The sequence below is a fragment of the Centroberyx gerrardi genome, chromosome 11 (genome assembly GCF_048128805.1).
Source record: "Centroberyx gerrardi isolate f3 chromosome 11, fCenGer3.hap1.cur.20231027, whole genome shotgun sequence".
NCBI lineage: Eukaryota > Metazoa > Chordata > Actinopteri > Beryciformes > Berycidae > Centroberyx > Centroberyx gerrardi.
In genome coordinates this window covers 16,060,859-16,077,858 of record NC_136007.1, presented here as the reverse complement: position 1 = coordinate 16,077,858, position 17,000 = coordinate 16,060,859, and the positions used below count along the sequence as shown (strand labels likewise).

The 17,000-nt window shown below is 42.1% G+C and overlaps 2 protein-coding genes across 2 annotated transcripts; both read left to right on the top strand.

The window, feature by feature from the left end:
* The first annotated feature begins 3,056 nt into the window (after window positions 1-3,056).
* Window positions 3,057-8,433, top strand: LOC139910817 (organic solute transporter subunit alpha-like). Its single transcript, XM_071898244.2, has 8 exons — window positions 3,057-3,132; window positions 3,597-3,748; window positions 4,998-5,071; window positions 6,363-6,521; window positions 6,821-6,932; window positions 7,062-7,208; window positions 8,043-8,148; window positions 8,267-8,433. The coding sequence occupies exons 1-8, from the start codon at window positions 3,057-3,059 to the stop codon at window positions 8,431-8,433; spliced, it is 993 nt and encodes a 330-aa protein (XP_071754345.2).
* Window positions 8,434-11,595: 3,162 nt separating this feature from the next.
* On the top strand, window positions 11,596-15,060 carry LOC139910735 (uncharacterized). Its single transcript, XM_078286731.1, has 4 exons — window positions 11,596-12,617; window positions 12,717-12,811; window positions 13,310-13,602; window positions 14,266-15,060. The coding sequence occupies exons 1-4, from the start codon at window positions 11,596-11,598 to the stop codon at window positions 15,058-15,060; spliced, it is 2,205 nt and encodes a 734-aa protein (XP_078142857.1).
* Window positions 15,061-17,000: the final 1,940 nt, after the last annotated feature.

Genomic DNA, 17,000 nt, shown 5'->3' with positions numbered 1-17,000 from the left:
AAGACAGACTTTTTCATCTCAGAAACATAGCTAAAATGAGACCTTTTTTAATTCATGAAGACGCAGAAATACTTATACAGGCTTTTATCACAAGCTGACTGCACTACTGTTACTCTCTTTTTAAATAATTCAGAATGATGAGGCAAGAATTTTAACAAACTGAGATAAGAGAACACTGCAACACTACACTGTCTACGTGTGTCTTTTAGAGTCGATTTTCAAGTCCTTTTAATTATCTATAAACTAAATGGCGGTCCATCATACATTTAAGATTATTAATTATTCTATGTCCCTGCCAGAACACCGAGGTCCTCCACTGCTTTTTTATTAAAGGCTTCAAAGGTTTTACAGGAACACTGTGTTTTTAAGCCGCTAAACTGGAATATCCTCCCACAGGATCTCAGCATAGTAAACTCAGGGCCGGATCATGGTCCCGCGAGGCCCCTGGGCACATGTCCTTGGAGGCCCCCCCAAGTGGCAGACGTGCCGAATGGCAATAGTGGTCAGCTTGCACTGTATGTGGCAAGGGCCCTGGTGTTCAACATCCTTTGGCAGTCTCGGGCCGCGGGGCCTGAGGCTTCGGAGGCCCCTGGCAGTCCGAGGCCCCGGGGCACTGGCCCCACAGGCCTGGTCCATAATCCAGCCTTGGGTAAACTCTATGGGCATTTTCAAGAAAAAGTTAACGACATATCGTTTTAATCTAGCTTTTAATTAAGGTTATTCCATGTTCATCGGATCTTATGTTCACACTCTTCTTTTTCCTCATTCTTTTAGTCTTAATAACATGTTATCCTGTTTTATTATTTTGTTTTGTATCAACTATTTTACTGCTTGTTAAGGATTTATGTTTAACTTGTTTATTTCATGTCCGGTTTTTATTTATTATGTGATGCACTTTGGGCTACAATTCTGTATGAAAGGTGCCATAAAAATAAAATACATACATTTTTAAGCACAAATTACAGATTTAGAGAACCAACCCCTGTATCTATTCTGGACGGCACTGTTGTGTGTTGTGAGCTGTTCAATTTGACATTTTAGAAGACATAAGAGAAATGATAAAACTGTTCAGGTGCAATCTAGATGGTGATATGCAGTTACAGCCTTCACAGCAGTGTACAGAGTCAATAACTCAGATGTTGGTGACACAAGGAAGAAACTATGCTCTTCACTTTTACCAGATCATGAAAATGTGTCGACACCGTTTGACAGTATTGCCTAGTATGGTGAAAACATGGCAGTAGTATGATGGTTATCTCTTGATGGGGTTTCAGCTTTGAGTTGCATTTGATTCTTATCTCCAGGACAGTAACATGATAAGCCAGGGACAAGGCGGGTCAACAGAGGAGTGTAAGGATCTGCTGTATCAGTAGGGATCAGCCCAATATGCTACACCCTGTATGGAGAAATTTGTATTGGAACCCTGCCCACAGAGCAGCTCTTAGCGCTGGGAATACAAATGCCCGTGCTCTGAATTGTATAAAACTTATACAAGTATCAGAAACACGCTTATCCTCTGCCCAGAAATTACAGTCGGTGGGTCTCATGTTCCCTTCAAGGTCCCAACTGGCCAATTAGACGTCACCCAGTGTGTATCTGCTGAGGAAGAGGGGAATGACCTCACTGCCATTCAACTCGCCATAGTAAATTAGTAGATAAGACGTATAAGATGCCGTAACGCTCATCTTTCCTTTGAATAAAGTGAACCCTTTGAACCTGCTGTGTAGCTTCCTTGTAAAGAAAGTGCATTCATATGTTTGAGAAAGCGTGGTGGAAGACCAGCCTGAAGTATGATACTTTTACACCCAAATTTTGCAAGTGAGTGAAGAAGATCACTCTCACTTCAACCTTAGAGTTAGCCTGCATAGGAAGGATGATGATGATGAGCAGAGACCCTGCACAGGACACTATTTATAGCTATAATTTGATTAAATTCAGTGGTCGTATCCTGAAGGTTAGCAAGACAGACCATATAAAGGATGTCTGCAGTGGTGTAGTGGTAGTGAAAGATGTGGGTATATTCCTACTCCTAACCTTATATTCCTATGCATTTCAGTCATTGATCAGAAATAAGGCTCATAGATAGGCATGCTCTAAATTCCCTTGTGAACTTGTGGCTAGAAGGCCACTGGTTTAAATCACTGGAATAGCTAGGAAGATGTGGGCAGGGGAGAAACTGAGACACACTCACCCTTCCCACAACCACTAATGTTAGGTGGTTCAAACCAAAGCTGCTCCAAAGGCAGTACTCCATAGCCACCAGTACAACATTGAGGTTTTACTGGGCAGCTCTCAAGTGAATAAGTATAACCTTTCCTCCCTCTGTAACTAGTAAGTCCCCTAGTCCATTGCTGTTATGTGTTCTTAGTCAACTTGCCTGGTTAAAAGGTTAAAAATGTATAGTTGCTACTCTACTGCTGTGTGCCAATGAGCAAAGGCTTTACTTCCTGGTACCAACCCATTATATGTGGTATGTGTACTAGATGCACTGAAACTGTAATATATAACAAAAATATACAAATTCCTCACCGCTTGACCATTCCATTATTATTTTATACCTTTTATATTTGCTGGAAAGGAAACAAACACACTCTGTCAAAGGTTATTTCCCCTGACACACCCCAGTCTTGCCCTTTCAACCAAAATCCACACCTACAACTACCCCTGTCCGAATTAGTCTAAGATAATTCTGTGAATGAATGAGAGGCGGTTACTTGAAGAAGGGTAGGCTTAGTCATGTGTGGAGGTGGTTTCATAAACCTGGCAGCTCTTACTTGTCATCATACTTTCATTCCTTAAGTCACTTGCAGGGTAAAGTGCACTAGCTGAAGAATACATTAACCTGCTACAGGAATAACTCACTTAAATATAGTGAAATATAAAGGGAAAATAAATCATTCGAGCTTAAACTTTACATTTCTTTAAAACAAGCTACTGATCAGGTTTTATTTATACTTGGAAAGAAAACTGAGTCAAGTTAAGTTCAAACTTTCTAGGCTATTTCTTTTTAAAAATTAGTCTTGTAGTCCAGGCTTGAGGAGGAATTTCTATATGCCATGGAGGAAGACTTCAACAGCACTATTGATCCAGCTTGTTTACAAGAACCCCCATTGGCTACGGAGGTGATAAAGCGTAAGTGACCCATATTACTTTATCTCGCTTGCAGATAATGTTTTGTTATCAATTGAGCTGACCTAAAGACACAAGGAATTCAATCAGCAGCTTCCTGTACACGTCCAAATGAGCCTGAGGGTTGTACTTGTCGGAATTTAGATTAATGAATAATTGAATGAATAAGGAAATTAATTAATTTTAAACTGGGTGTGGTCTATGCAATTGCCCCTTGATACGAACAGAGAAGTTAAACTTTATAAGGAATATTCCACAAAGTAATAATTAATAATCTGATAGTATGCTGGCTTTCATCCAGCTGCATAATGGAAATAGTCAGGAGCCAATTAGCTTACTTAATAATAAAGATAACAGAAGATGGAGAAGATAGATGAAAATTGCCTTGTGATTGTCAGTTATTTGAAATAATCTGAACCCTTTCCCTCCCGTCTTCCCCCTCTCTCCTCTCACTCTTTCTGAACCAGAGTTAGATATGTTCGGAGTTTGTATATACTCCATGCTCACCTTCATGTCCTCCCTCTCTCTGCTGCTGTACCTGGAGGAGTGCGTCTATGTGTACAGAAAACTGCCCCACCCCAAGAAGAAGACCATTATTTGGATCAACGGTGCTGCACCAGTAAGCATTCAGGCCTCTTTTGATGTTATAATAAAAATTATACTACTAATACTAATACTGATATTGATAATAATAATCATCATCAACGACTTTATTTGGAGTACTTTTCAAAAACAAATGCCTTTATAATATCTGGTAAAATCATTAAAACAGAGAAAACAGAATATGAAAGAAAAACAACAAAGCGAAAAACAAATAAAAAATGATCTAGAATTAAATGAAAAATAAAATCATAAAAACAGCAAATTCTCAAAACTACTCCCATGTTATTGTCCAGCTGAAAATGCAATTGTGCAAAATGACCACTTAAATGAATAGTTCGGTATTTTGACCCTGGGCCCAAATAACATGTTTTCCATCATGATCCCTATTAGTAGAAACCAGAACTTCGCTAGCCGCCTGCTCCGCCCGTCCGGTAACACCGGGCCTAGAGTGGGAGTCCCTCCCACTCTACTGCAATAGAAACCTATAGGGGCATAGGCAGTCTTTGAAAACTATGCTAAACGTTGTTTTGCAAAACACAACGCTCACAGTATAATCATACCAAACTATTCCTTTAATATCTATCATGGAGTTAAAATTCCAGTTCATTTATTTATATAGCCCTTCATCACAAGCATGTCTCCAAGGACTTTACAACATACAGTGTGCGACAAAATAAAACACAAGGAAGCAAAACAAAGCGCAAGACAGAAAATAGCATGTTGGACAGGCATTAATTAAGACCAGTGCCATTGCAAATATTGATAGATGATTGATTGATGATTGACTTTGTGGCATCACAAAGGTTCGCTCATTATCATTTCTGTAAGAAATAATAGACTAACAAAGTGTTTTTTTCAAAGCGGTTGAGCGGTTGCCATTGTCTATTTACCAGAGAGTTTTCCCTACCTGTTGCTGCCGGGCTGCGGTGTCTCACGTTTCACTCTTGAAACGGTTAGCCAATTAGAACAGAATGGTTGTTAATATTAATGAGCCTTAAAGACACAGCAACACAAACAGCCTGTTCTTGGCAAGGCTCAGAGAGATGCTGAAAAATGAACATGTAAAAACAGCTTTGAATGGACCTCAAGACATAAAATAAAACACTGGAAAGTGGAGAATATGGGACCTTTAAAAGCAACAAATGGACTAATATGCCCTTGTTGACTGTGACTGATAAGTTGGCTGATTAACTAAGAGGATGCAGTGTTATGTTTTTTATGGGAATAATCATATTTCATATAATAATCATATGTCTCTGTTTCAGGTCATTGCCACCATGTCTTGTTTTGGGATGTGGATCCCCAGGGCCGTCATGTTCACAGACATGACTTCCAATTGGTACGTTTTTTCTCATCTACACCAAACATACTCATGTTCATACTGCCCAGTATACAGGTACATCATATTGTCTATGCAATAACTGTGTAAATGCTCCTAAGAGTCAGTCAAGTCAAGTCAGTGCAATGGCACCCATTTCAAATTGTTCTCATGTGTCACTGAACAACCAAGTATCTCATTTAAAAAAAAACTTAAATTCTTAATATCTTACTAGACTATCTTGAAGTTGCACAATCAATTTTGTCAAATAACAACCAAGTGTCAAACACAAAACAGTTAGGCAAGAAGCCTGCTATCTTTCCCTGTCCCATTCCCAAACAACAGTGACTCTGTACTTGAATCAGTCTGCACAAGTATTTAGCTCCAGTATATGGCTTGATGACAACCTGTCCTTCTCACAAGATATTACAAAATTGCAGACAGACGTCAAACATAGGCTTGGCTTCTTATATTGTGATCACTCCTGCTTTAATCTCTCTGCCAAACTCATGCTGATTCAGACGGCCATCCTCCCCATGTTTGGTTACAGTGACGACACTAAGAAGGTGAAGATGCCCTTTACTCTTGAAACAGCTAGATGTACGACTCCGCCCTTAGGTTTACCTTAAATGCACCAATCCTTACAAGACACACCACTGCAATTTGTATTCCACTGAAAACTGGCCAGCTTCAAATACGTCGTAAAATTCACTGGCTGACACTCATTTACAAAACCTCTGAGGTTCAGTCCCAGCAGCAGTGTGTCCTTGAGCAAGACACTAAACCCCCCATGCTAACCCATTGCAAGCTGCTCAGGACTACAACATTAGCTAAACAACTAAAATGCCAACCTAATAAAAGCAATGACAAAGTGAATATAGTATATAGTTTAACTACTCAATTAATCATTACACTCTCTGAGTGCGGGACAGGGCAAAGATCATATTACATCTTCAAGAATGTGCAAAGGTTTAATAGAATTCAGGCAGTTTTTACAGGATTGTGTCACATTATGAGGCCAATTTTATGTGCTTTATGATTAATGTGATTTATATACATACATCATGTGCAGCAGTGTAGTATGAGTGCTGTAGATGAAAGGAAATGAATACAATAATAGCATAATTTAATTTAACAATAGCATTAACTTTATGTTATGGTCCTTTGCTGAAAAAAGCTGAAAAGGCCCTGCAATATAGCATACATATATAGAGAAAGAGAAAAACAATATGTATAGTTGAGTGCTCCACAAGTGGCAGTGCAGTATTACCACCTATAAACAGGTCTAAGTTCCCGGTGTTTCTCTCTGTAGTTACTTTGCAGTGGTGGTGTATAAAGTCTTGGTTCTGATGATAGAGGAGCAGGGGGGCAGCAACGCCTTTCTACAGCGCTATTCTGGTGAGACCTTCAAGATCAGCACAGGACCCTGCTGCTGCTGCTGCCTCTGCTTACCCCGCGTGCCTCTGACACGGTATTCACCTCTTTATAGCTGCTTATGTTGTGTAATGCATTCTGGGTAATGTGCAATAGAAACTGTTCTGTCAGAGCTGACACAAGCCTACTTTATCCTTGATTACTGTCTGTATGACGAGTTTCTATAAAAAAAAATAAAAAAAATAATAATAATAACTTTATTTATATAGCACTTTTGAAAACAGCGTTACAAAGTGCTTTTTATAGACAATCTGTCTGTTCTATATACTGTATCTGTTTTTAAGGTATTTTTAATATACATTTCTGATGTGGATATTTTGGGGATATTTCATTCAGGAGAATGATGTTCTTGTTGAAGCTGGGATCTCTTCAGTATGCAATCTTAAAGACAGCGCTCTCAGTCCTCTCCATAATATTATGGACCAATGGATACTTTGATCTTTCTGATGTAAGTTTTTGAAAGGCTTCTCTAAATATCTGATTGTACTGAATATTATTTGAACTTTACATCTAATGCTATTGACGTCCATCAGTCTGCAAGGCAAATTGAAATATTTCTTCACTTCTTCTTGTGCAGCTAGAGATCACTGGTACGGCTATTTGGATCAATCCCTTCATTGGTGTTCTCACCATTACCTCCCTCTGGCCAGTCGCCATCGTGTTCATGAATACCCGCGAATCACTGCGCAGCGTCAAGATGATCCCCAAGTACGCCATGTACCAAGTGAGTCAAGACAGCCAATATATAACCAATATTACTCTACAGCGCTTTCTGGTCAGGTACAAAACATTTGCAATCTTAAAAGGATACCTGCATAATTGAATTTTAGCTTGAAATTCTTCACCAGGCAAATATCGCAATGTGGTGAAAAAGTTTATACTTGCACTGCCGATAACAGAAAAACAATAAGTTAGCATTGTTGTCATTCCTCAATGAAACTCATTGGTACCACTAGCTGCAAGCTAACTATCTAGTTTCAGTGAGACATTTCACTTCACTTTCACTTGATTGAATTTCCAGTGTAGATTTCTTTCCCGCAGCCTACAGTCTGGCAAATGCCTAATGAACAAAGTTTACATGTTGTTAAAGTATCCCTTTAAAGGAGCTATGTGTAGCATTTTAACATCAATAACTCACTACAACATGAATTCTGACACATTACTGTTGTATAATTACTGTAAACATTCACCAAGAAGATTGGCAGCCTCTATACTGCATTATACATTGTGTGCCACCAGGAAAAATCACTTCCAACATGTTTATCCTCTTCAGTAAAGCGAAAGAGAAAACCCTTGACAGAAGGAAGAAATGGGTATTATGGGAAATGTGGTCTTAATTTCAAGAAACACAAGCACTAACAATACCACTGGCGTGAGATAGAGGCTACCAATCTTCTCGACCATTGACTCATTTGTTTATGGTAATAATACCAAGGTATCGCATTTAATTTGACAATGACATATTGACATATTGACATATTTAAAAATGCTAGATAGTGCACCTTTAAGCATGTGATGAGTCTACATGTAACTGATCTAGCATTGGCTGTCTCCATAGTTGGTGCTTGTACTGAGTCAGCTGCAGACATCCATCATTAACATCTTGGCCTTGGATGGAACCATTGCCTGTGCCCCTCCCTTCTCTTCCCAAGCCCGTGGATCTAGTAAGAAACATCTGAATACATACGGCATACTCTATCGAGCATCTCTCTGCATCAGCTGCTGATGACTGAAACAGATTGAAACTGTCTCCAACTCTGTTTATTTTTGTCTGTTCTGCAGTGTTAAGTCAGCAGCTGATGATCATGGAGATGTTCCTCATCACTCTGGTCACACGCTTTTTGTACCGGCGTACGTACGACCCCCTTCCCTCCGCCGCATATGAGGCTGACAATGACCAGAACACCAAAATGTGCCTGCAGGCTGCTGAGGTGGAGCATGATGTGTAAGAGGGAGATAGGAAAGGAAAAAGAGGTTGAGAGGAAGAGAGAGTGAGAAAGTGCAAAAGTCAAAATATTGCTCTATTGATGATAATACTGTAATGTATCAGATTGTCTAAGTCATATGTTAGTTTGCGCCGCTTGAGGGAATGTACAACTGTTTTACAACCTTATAACATTTACCTCATTCTGTGACTCAAAGGCATGGGGGCGATTAAAGACTGGGATTGGACAAGTTTATTAATATCTGGGGGTGATGGAAGAGACTTTTTACATATGCCTCGATTTCAGTAAATAGTACACCTATTTATTTGTGTTACTGTGTATGTGTGTGTGTGTGTGTGTGTGTGTGTGTGTGTGTGTGTGTGTGTGTGTGTGTGTGTGTATGTGCACATGTGTATGTGTGTGACTCACTGAGACTGTGGCCATCACCATAAGAGAGATTTTTTTGCTAGTTGTTTGAGATTCTGAAACGAGGCCTAAAATGATGTCTGATGTTTCTTCTTGTGAGACAAAATAAAGTGTGACATTAAATAATGACACAGCATACTGTAGTAGGTTAGGTAGAAATACAGTTCAGTGCGCAGGTCTAATGCATTACCCTGTACTGTGTGTTTGCACCAAAAAATAAACAAATGACATGGAAGAAAAATCTATCGCCACTGTACATGTCCACTTTATAGCATTTACAGGGAAGTATCTGTGTCCAACCTGTTATTATGAAAAATTTAGTTTTCCTAAAGCAGCTTAATCTCTATTGAATATGTATTTTTTTCTCCTCATGACTGCAGACCAGTGGTGCATGTTTTGCATGTATGCACAAAGTCATACATGTATTAGCAAAATCAAAGACCCCAACAACTTCATGACACAGAAAATTAAGGCTAGTGTCTGGCTGGTTAGCCAAAATGTTAACACTCCTGTTGAAACATAAGATTCCTGTCTAACCTAGAATCATGTGGTTCCTTATGGTATCTAGTAGTAGTGTGAGTCCATCCTGTTACATCCACTGGAATCAATTATTGTCCCTGAACACTGCCTCAAGGAAAAGCCAGAGAAGTCCATAGTCTAGCTGAGTAGTCCTCCACTTACAGCCTACTTGTATGAACCAGGGAATACAGGTGTTGGATGAGACAGCAGCTTCCAGACTCACAGCAAGAGCAGCAGCTCAAAGTAAATTATGCAGTTTCTTAAGCTGCCACCAGAGGTCGTGTTCACTCCATCCCCAAAAACCTCATTCACTATAACGGTAATAAAGAATACTAGTCGCTCCCAGACTGACAAGACTCATTTGTGCAAACCTAACTCCCATTTACTTGCACAGGGATGTCCAGATATTGTAAGAACATTTATTAAACTGGTAATTGTTAGTCCGACTTTGATGACATTTTAATGCCTATTTTTTGTGTTTAGAATGTGGACAAGTAGCCTGTTACCAACACAAAAGTTCTACTTTAAAAAATAATATTATATCAAACTATAGTATTTTTGGGTTAATTTTGTATTTACTACCACCACAGCCCCTTAATTTAAAAGAGAGCATTACATTCATATTTTAATATCCATGCATAGAGGGCATTGTTGTTTTAAATTGTTATAAATAATCCCACAGATTTTAAGTGACAATATTCCTTGATGAATGTGAACATCTATTAGAAAATAGCAAATTTCATTACTAGCAATGTTTCTGTCACAAAGTCATTATCAAGCACTAGGAAGAGAAAATAAATAGTGGACCCTTGACTAATGGGCCAGCTGAGGATGGCTTTTGATGTTAGAATTACATCAGCCAAAAGTCTTAGATCTGAAACAAGGTTAAATCAGATCTCAAGATTAACAAGATTAAATCAGATCACAAAGTTAAATGGAAAAACAGTGGTTTGGTTTAAATTTGAGACTTTATTATACTTCCTCCCCTACTGGCCAAGTAGTGTCTGTGCTTGAATGGTTGGACTAAATACACACATATTACAACTTATAATAATAAAAAAGATAGCAGACAAATAATAAATATATAATAATGAGAGAAGATATTAACACTTCCACAGTAGTGCCTCATTTTTTTCCCCAGAAATCACATGCTGCTTATTTCCTCTAAAATATGATCCATTCATTCATTTAATTGCAATTATGTAATCATTCTCAATGGCTTGTTTGTCTTCAGGTCTGGTGTTGACTCGGTTAAGCTGTTCAAAAGGTCAGGGTCTTGCCTGGGTTTGCTCTGGCTTTCAAATGTATTTGATGATGACAATAACATCAACATTTACACTTTACTGGAAGCACAACACACACATGCGCTCTAAAAGGAGTTAGACACAGCTGTTAGACATAGCTGTTTTACAAAATAGACAACATGCAAACTTCACATGTAAAACTGAAACCTGACATTATATTGGCAGTCTGAAATCATATGCAGATGGCCAAATAGACTGAAAGAGGGAGACATTATATAGGTTAATATCTACTGAATGTGACTGTTGCACTGTTGACTGCATTAACTGTTTATATGTGTGAGAAAATTATAAGCATCTTTACATTTTTTATCAGATTGGGGTGAATTACGTTGCTCTAATACAGTAGATGTGAATGAGGTCATTTCATTTAGAATACAAGCAAATCTATTTTTATGAACAGATTATTGGCCTGCATGTACAAATAGATTACACTGTTTATATGAAGCCAGTTCATTTGGAATACAATACAAAATTTAGTCCTATTAATGGAGTATTTGTCTGTGCTGCTTATGTAAACATAGTCATCGGACAGAGAGGGAGAGAAAAAGAGAGAGAGGAAGAGAGAGAGAGGAAGAGAAAGCTGTGTTCGGGGTGGGCTGATGACAGCCCCTGGCTCTGCATTGCTGACGAAAGCTGCTTAGCTCCTCAGTTGCTATGGTAACCGGCGAGAGCAGCCAGAGAAAAAGAGACAAAGGGGAGGGGCATTCAAGGGAGAAATAGAGGAGAAAGAGCTGGATGGGAAAGATAGACAGAGGGAGGGACAGAGACAACTGAAAAAGAAAACGTACTGGAAGCAACAGAGGCAAAGGCAGTCTGCAGAGGGATAAAAAGATAAAGGTGGGGACATAAATGCTCAGTCCGCTGACTGGAGAATAATTGCAGCAAGTGATAGGGGGACACAGAGAAAGGTGCAGCGAGAGGGGGAAACAGAGAGAAGATGGATGTACAAATGGAGAACATCGACCCCCCGCCTTGTGAATCCCAGCCAAGTGGAAAAATCAGAAAAGGATTCAAGCTGTTTGGCAAACGCAAACCAGGTAACATCTTTTCCATCCGCAGCAAAGGTGATGGAAACAACAAGTCACCTATTGCCAGGAGCAAGACCCTAGAAGGATTAACGGAGACCACTGCGCCAGATTCGGAGCAGGAGCCGGAGAGGGAAAAGGAACAAGAGGCGAGTCAAGGAGAGAGTGGGCAGGCAGAGGAGGAGCCACTAGGTGAAGATGGCGTTCTGGCTGCCGCTCCTCCTCGTACCTCCATTTCCTCAACCACCTCCGCCAAGTCCCTTAGCTTCCTGTCGTTACTGAGGGGCGGCCGGAGAGGAGGGGGCGATCGCCGAGTCCAAACGGTGTCCCAGCCAGTGGGTCGACAGCGTCGGGGGCTGAAGGGTCTCTTTGACAATGTTAAGTTTCGCCAGAAGGATAAGGAGGGCAAGGAGGAAGCGCCACCGAGCCCACTTCTCATGTCATCCCGCACAAACAGCGTGGAAATCATTAAAGAGGACCTCACCCTCACACCCAAATCCCAGCCTCGCTCTCTGGACAGCCCCGAGACTGAGAGGTCTGAGCCAGTCAAGAGCGTAACGACGCCAGACAGCTCAGCCACATCCCCATCAGAGACAATAACTCCCCAGATGACAGCAGGCAATGTGAGTAGAACTAATGAGCATGTGCCGCCTTTACCCAGTTCTCAGCCACCTATGGAGCCCGGTGAGACTAGTTTGAGCTGCTTGCTGGCAGACATCTCCTCTCTCCTGACCTTTGACTCAATCTCAGGGGGTGGAGACATCATTGCTGATGTGGAGGCAGAGTGGGGCAAAGCCAGCAGTGCCATCAGTGCAGTAGAGACTGAGGAAAAGCCTTCATCAACAACTCTCTCATTCAAACCTGTCCCCTGCTCTTCCCTGACTTCTACTCCCTCCATCAGCTCCACTACAGCAAAGCCCTCTCCTTTAGCCGTCCACACCACAGCCTCAACCCGATCCTTTACTCCGGCAACAAAGCCGACTATAACCTCTTATCCCATTTCCCAACCAACCTCCATCACCACTTTTTCAACCAAATCTTCCACTTTCACTACTCATTCAGTCAAATCAGGCTCAGATCTTACTCCAGCCACTCAGCCTACTACTACCATTGCAATCAAATCAACTCGCACTCCGACAGCAGCGACAAAACCTTTAACTTCCCCCATAATGTTAACAAGCTTTTCGACTCCACTGAGGTCTTCCCCTCCGGTAACAATGAAATCCACACCCTTCTCCACCTCTATTATTACCACAGCTCCTCCTATCCCCCCAGCCACTGTAGTCAAGACTCCCTCCATTAGTGCAACATTTACCTCTACGGCTGGTAAATCAGCTCCAGAAACTACAGCAATTACTCAAACCATTGCTCCAGTGAGTAAACCTAGCCCTGTAGCCACTCCACCTCCTGCTTCAGCTAAACCAACGGCTGTAACCCGTAGCCCCCCCGCCCCTGTTGCTTTTACCCATCCTCCCTCCGCTAAATCGGATTCTGCTAATGTGTGGAACTTGCAAACCTCCTCCTCCTACAAACCGTTGCAAAGTTCAATTGCAGCTGAATCTAAAGCCCCAATGGCAGTATCAGCAGCCTGTACTGTTCCACCCAAACTCTCCTCTCCTGCACCAGTTGTCTCATCCAAGATGCCGACGGTTCCCACATCTACTCCAGCCCCAGGCTCTCTGTCCATGACCATTTCTGACCCTGCACGTCCCCCTGGCCCCATGGCCTTAAATAAGGCTCCTCCCTCCCTCGTAACTATCCCAGATCCCGTTCCTAAACCTGCCCCAGCGCCCATATCTTCAGCTAAAACCCAACCTAGCCCTGCACCTGTCCCAGCTCCTACCCCAGTTTCTATAAATAAGATTCCTCCCGCCGCTACACCTTCTCCTACCCCAGTTTCTTTAGATAAGATTCCTCCTGTCGTTACACCTGCTCCAGCACCAGTTTCTTTAAATAAGATTCCTCCCACTGCTACACCTACTCCGGCATCAGTTTCCTTAAATAAGATTCCTCCCGCCGTTAAACCTTCTCCTACCCCAGTTTCTTTAGATAAGATTCCTCCCGCCGTTAAACCTTCTCCTACCCCAGTTTCTTTAGATAAGATTGCTCCTGCCGTTACACCTGCTCCGGCACCAGTTTCTTTAGATAAGATTCCTCCTGCCGTTACACCTGCTCCGGCACCAGTTTCTTTAGATAAGATTCCTCCTGCCGTTACACCTGCTCTGGCACCAGTTTCTTTAAATAAGATTCCTCCTGTCGTTACACCTGCTCCGGCACCAGTTTCTTTCGATAAGATTCCTCCCACCTCTGCACCTACCCCAGCGCCAGTTTCTTTAGATAAGATTCCTCCTGTCGTTACACCTGCTCCGGCCCAAGTTTCTTTAAATAAGATTCCTCCCGCCGTTACACCTGCTCCGGCACCAGTTTCTTTAAATAAGATTCCTCCCACCATTACACCTGCTCCGGCGCCAGCTTCTTTAAATAAGATTCCTCCCACCGTTACACCTGCTCCGGCGCCAGCTTCTTTAAATAAGATTCCTCCCATCACTACACCGACTCCTGCGCCACTTTCTTTAGATAAGATGCCCCCTGCTCCTACATCAACTCCAGCCCCCACCTCTCATGCCACTGTCCCTACTCCTACCCCATCCCCCACCCCCCCTGCCCCAGCTCCAACGCCAATTTCTGTATCTAAAGCCCCTCCTGCTGCTGCCCCTGCCCTTTGCCCTGTCCCTTCTCCTGCTCCTACCCCTGCACCTTTGCTGGGTGAAGCCACAACCTCTGCTAAAGTGAAGGGTAGTGGGCAAGCCTCAGTGGATGGGCGTTTGGCCAGTCCAAGTAGCACGGATGCCCAGGGGGCCCGGACCATACCGGTCAAAACAGAACAAGTGCAGAATGAGTCACGCGCCACCGTCCAGGGCCCCACCAGAGAAAGGAGGACACCACCAGCGAAGGCATCAGGACTTAGTAAAATACCTGTGGTTGGAGGGGGCAGAGCAGGGAAGCTGCCTGTCCGGGACAACCAGCACGCTGATGATGAGGGGAGCTGGGACCCACCTACTCCTGTACTGGAAGAGGAGAGGCCACATTTCCACTTACAACATGGAGGAAGCAAAGATAAAATCAGCGATGTTGAGGCTAGCGCGCCCACCTCAAAACACACCCAGGAGGAGAGTCAGCAGCCTCACCAGTCTAAAGTTATCACCAGTTTGCCGCGTGACTCAAAGATCCCTGTAAAGCAGGGAGCACAGTCTCACTCTGCATCTCAGATCCCTCAAGCTAAAGAACCCCCTCGCACCAAGATACCAGTGTCCAAGGTTCCTGTCCGCAGGATTGGTACTAAGCCCGCAGGTAGCAGCACCCAAATAAGAAAATGAAAACAACAACTCAATCAATGACACACATTATGGCTTTGACTGCAACTTTTTCCCAATATAACTACGTGACCACCCTTTGTTAATTCATCCTTCTTTACGGAATTTCTTGGCTCGTCTCTCTGTCATTTCTTGGCTTCATTACACCATAAGCAGTGCAACAGTAAAAGAGTCAAGGAGGCTGACAGCACTCAAGCACAAAACATCTCCGCAGGGAGCCACAGCAACAAGCCTGGCTCTTTGGTGCTGGGTCAACTGGACATGCACTCAGGTAAGGTTCAGGGCAGACCTGAACGCACAGCAGCACCGGAACTAAGGATAAGCATGATAAAAGATCTTTTGGGATTTGCAAGAAAACATGGCACCGAAGTCACAAACACAACATGGGCTGGTGCCTTTTTAAGGGTGCTTTTCCTACAGACTATCAGAATAAAGTCAATCTTTTCTACAATACTTTTAACTTTTGTTACTCCCACTTTTTGTAGAACCTTCAAACCCTTTGTCTTTCTTTCCAGCAAGCCTCTTTGATAACTACTAGTCCCCTTTTCCTTTCATACCTGCCAAGAGAGCAGCATCTCAATAAATAAATGCAACAACCAAATTCATATTCCATACCTATCTCTGGATGTACGTATGTAGCAGAAAATGTGCCATTATGAGCCAGAGGATTTTTCCTCCATCCCTATATTTTTGTTGTTTCATTTTTGCACAATATGTGGAACTGTACTGCGCCTGTGTGTCCGCCTGCTCATAAGTAACATGATCAAATCACACTGTGAACTATGGGAGAGATTGTGGCTCCAGATGAGGAATAGAGATGACTCCTTCGGATGACATGGACAGTAGACAGCGGCCGTTGTGAATGGCAAAGTGGAATTTTGAGCGAGACTGAGAGGATGCTGAGATGAAATCTCCAGCTCTTACAGCGGCGCATCCTTATCCTTATCCCACTCATACTCAAGATGAGAACCATATCTGTGTGTATAGTCTCATCTATGTTGTCCTGTTTCCTATTTAATCAATAAAATGATATGAGTACTCCTTGGCGAGATGAGATCTGTTTTACTGCTGGATTGTATCTGTTGTTTTCCATATTGTGGTGAGAATAACAAATTTGTAAAACTGCAGCAAAGCCAATTGACACAGAGAGATCAGCTACGCACACATACAAGGATTTACTGGCTTAAAATAAGTAGGGACAGACAGCATATTGTGTTACTTAATTTCATGTGAAAGAGGATTATGTAACTCTGCCACCTTAAGGGAAGAGATAAGGAACAGAGGGAAGAGAAAAGAGAAACATTTTTGTGTTCACTGATAAATTCCCACAGCGGCTCACCATCTAACTATAGTGACCATGGCATGGGCTCACAGTGTTCTCACAGCAACATCATCCCCATCTTCCACGCTCCAAGCTCACTGACCTGAATAGCAAACACATGAATGTCAGCAGAGCCTGGCCAATCAGCTGTGAGGGAAAACACTCAACATGCACACATTATCAGGAAAAAGGTCTGTGAATGTGTGTCATGGCTATTCTTAGTGTTAATGCGGCCAATGATTCCACTGAATAATTCCCCTGAAACTGGGTGTATTGTGTGATTTGGACATTTTGATGTTAACGCATGTTATATGTCGTCAAAATATGTGTTCACTTTGATATTACTGCTGTAAAGTAGAAGGATTTAGATAATGATTTGAAGAGAGAGGGGTAGAGTGAAAATTAAAGCCTACCTACGTTGTTTAACAAAAGAGAGAAAATACAGAGAAAAGGCTTTTGGAAAAAAGAAAGGTAAACGCTCCACTGAATAAAAGAGCAACAGACCCTGGTGAGGGTGAAACCTCAGCTCAGGGTTTGAGGGCTGATGTGAGTCATGGGGAAATGTTAAGTGGAGGTCGGTGTTAGGAATAAGCACAGAGAGACAAAGGGTGAATTTTTACAA

Bases quoted from the DNA above. Each gene is read 5' to 3' on its own strand.
- LOC139910817 (XM_071898244.2), top strand. From the start codon at position 3,057: ATGGAGGAAGACTTCAACAGCACTATTGATCCAGCTTGTTTACAAGAA. The intron at 6,933-7,061 runs GTAAGTTTTTGA...CTTCTTGTGCAG, and splicing joins GATACTTTGATCTTTCTGAT to CTAGAGATCACTGGTACGGC. The intron at 7,209-8,042 runs GTGAGTCAAGAC...CTGTCTCCATAG, and splicing joins CCAAGTACGCCATGTACCAA to TTGGTGCTTGTACTGAGTCA.
- LOC139910735 (XM_078286731.1), top strand. From the start codon at position 11,596: ATGGATGTACAAATGGAGAACATCGACCCCCCGCCTTGTGAATCCCAG. The intron at 12,618-12,716 runs CCACACCACAGC...CACTTTTTCAAC, and splicing joins AAGCCCTCTCCTTTAGCCGT to CAAATCTTCCACTTTCACTA. The intron at 13,603-14,265 runs GTCGTTACACCT...TCTTTAGATAAG, and splicing joins CTTTAGATAAGATTCCTCCT to ATGCCCCCTGCTCCTACATC.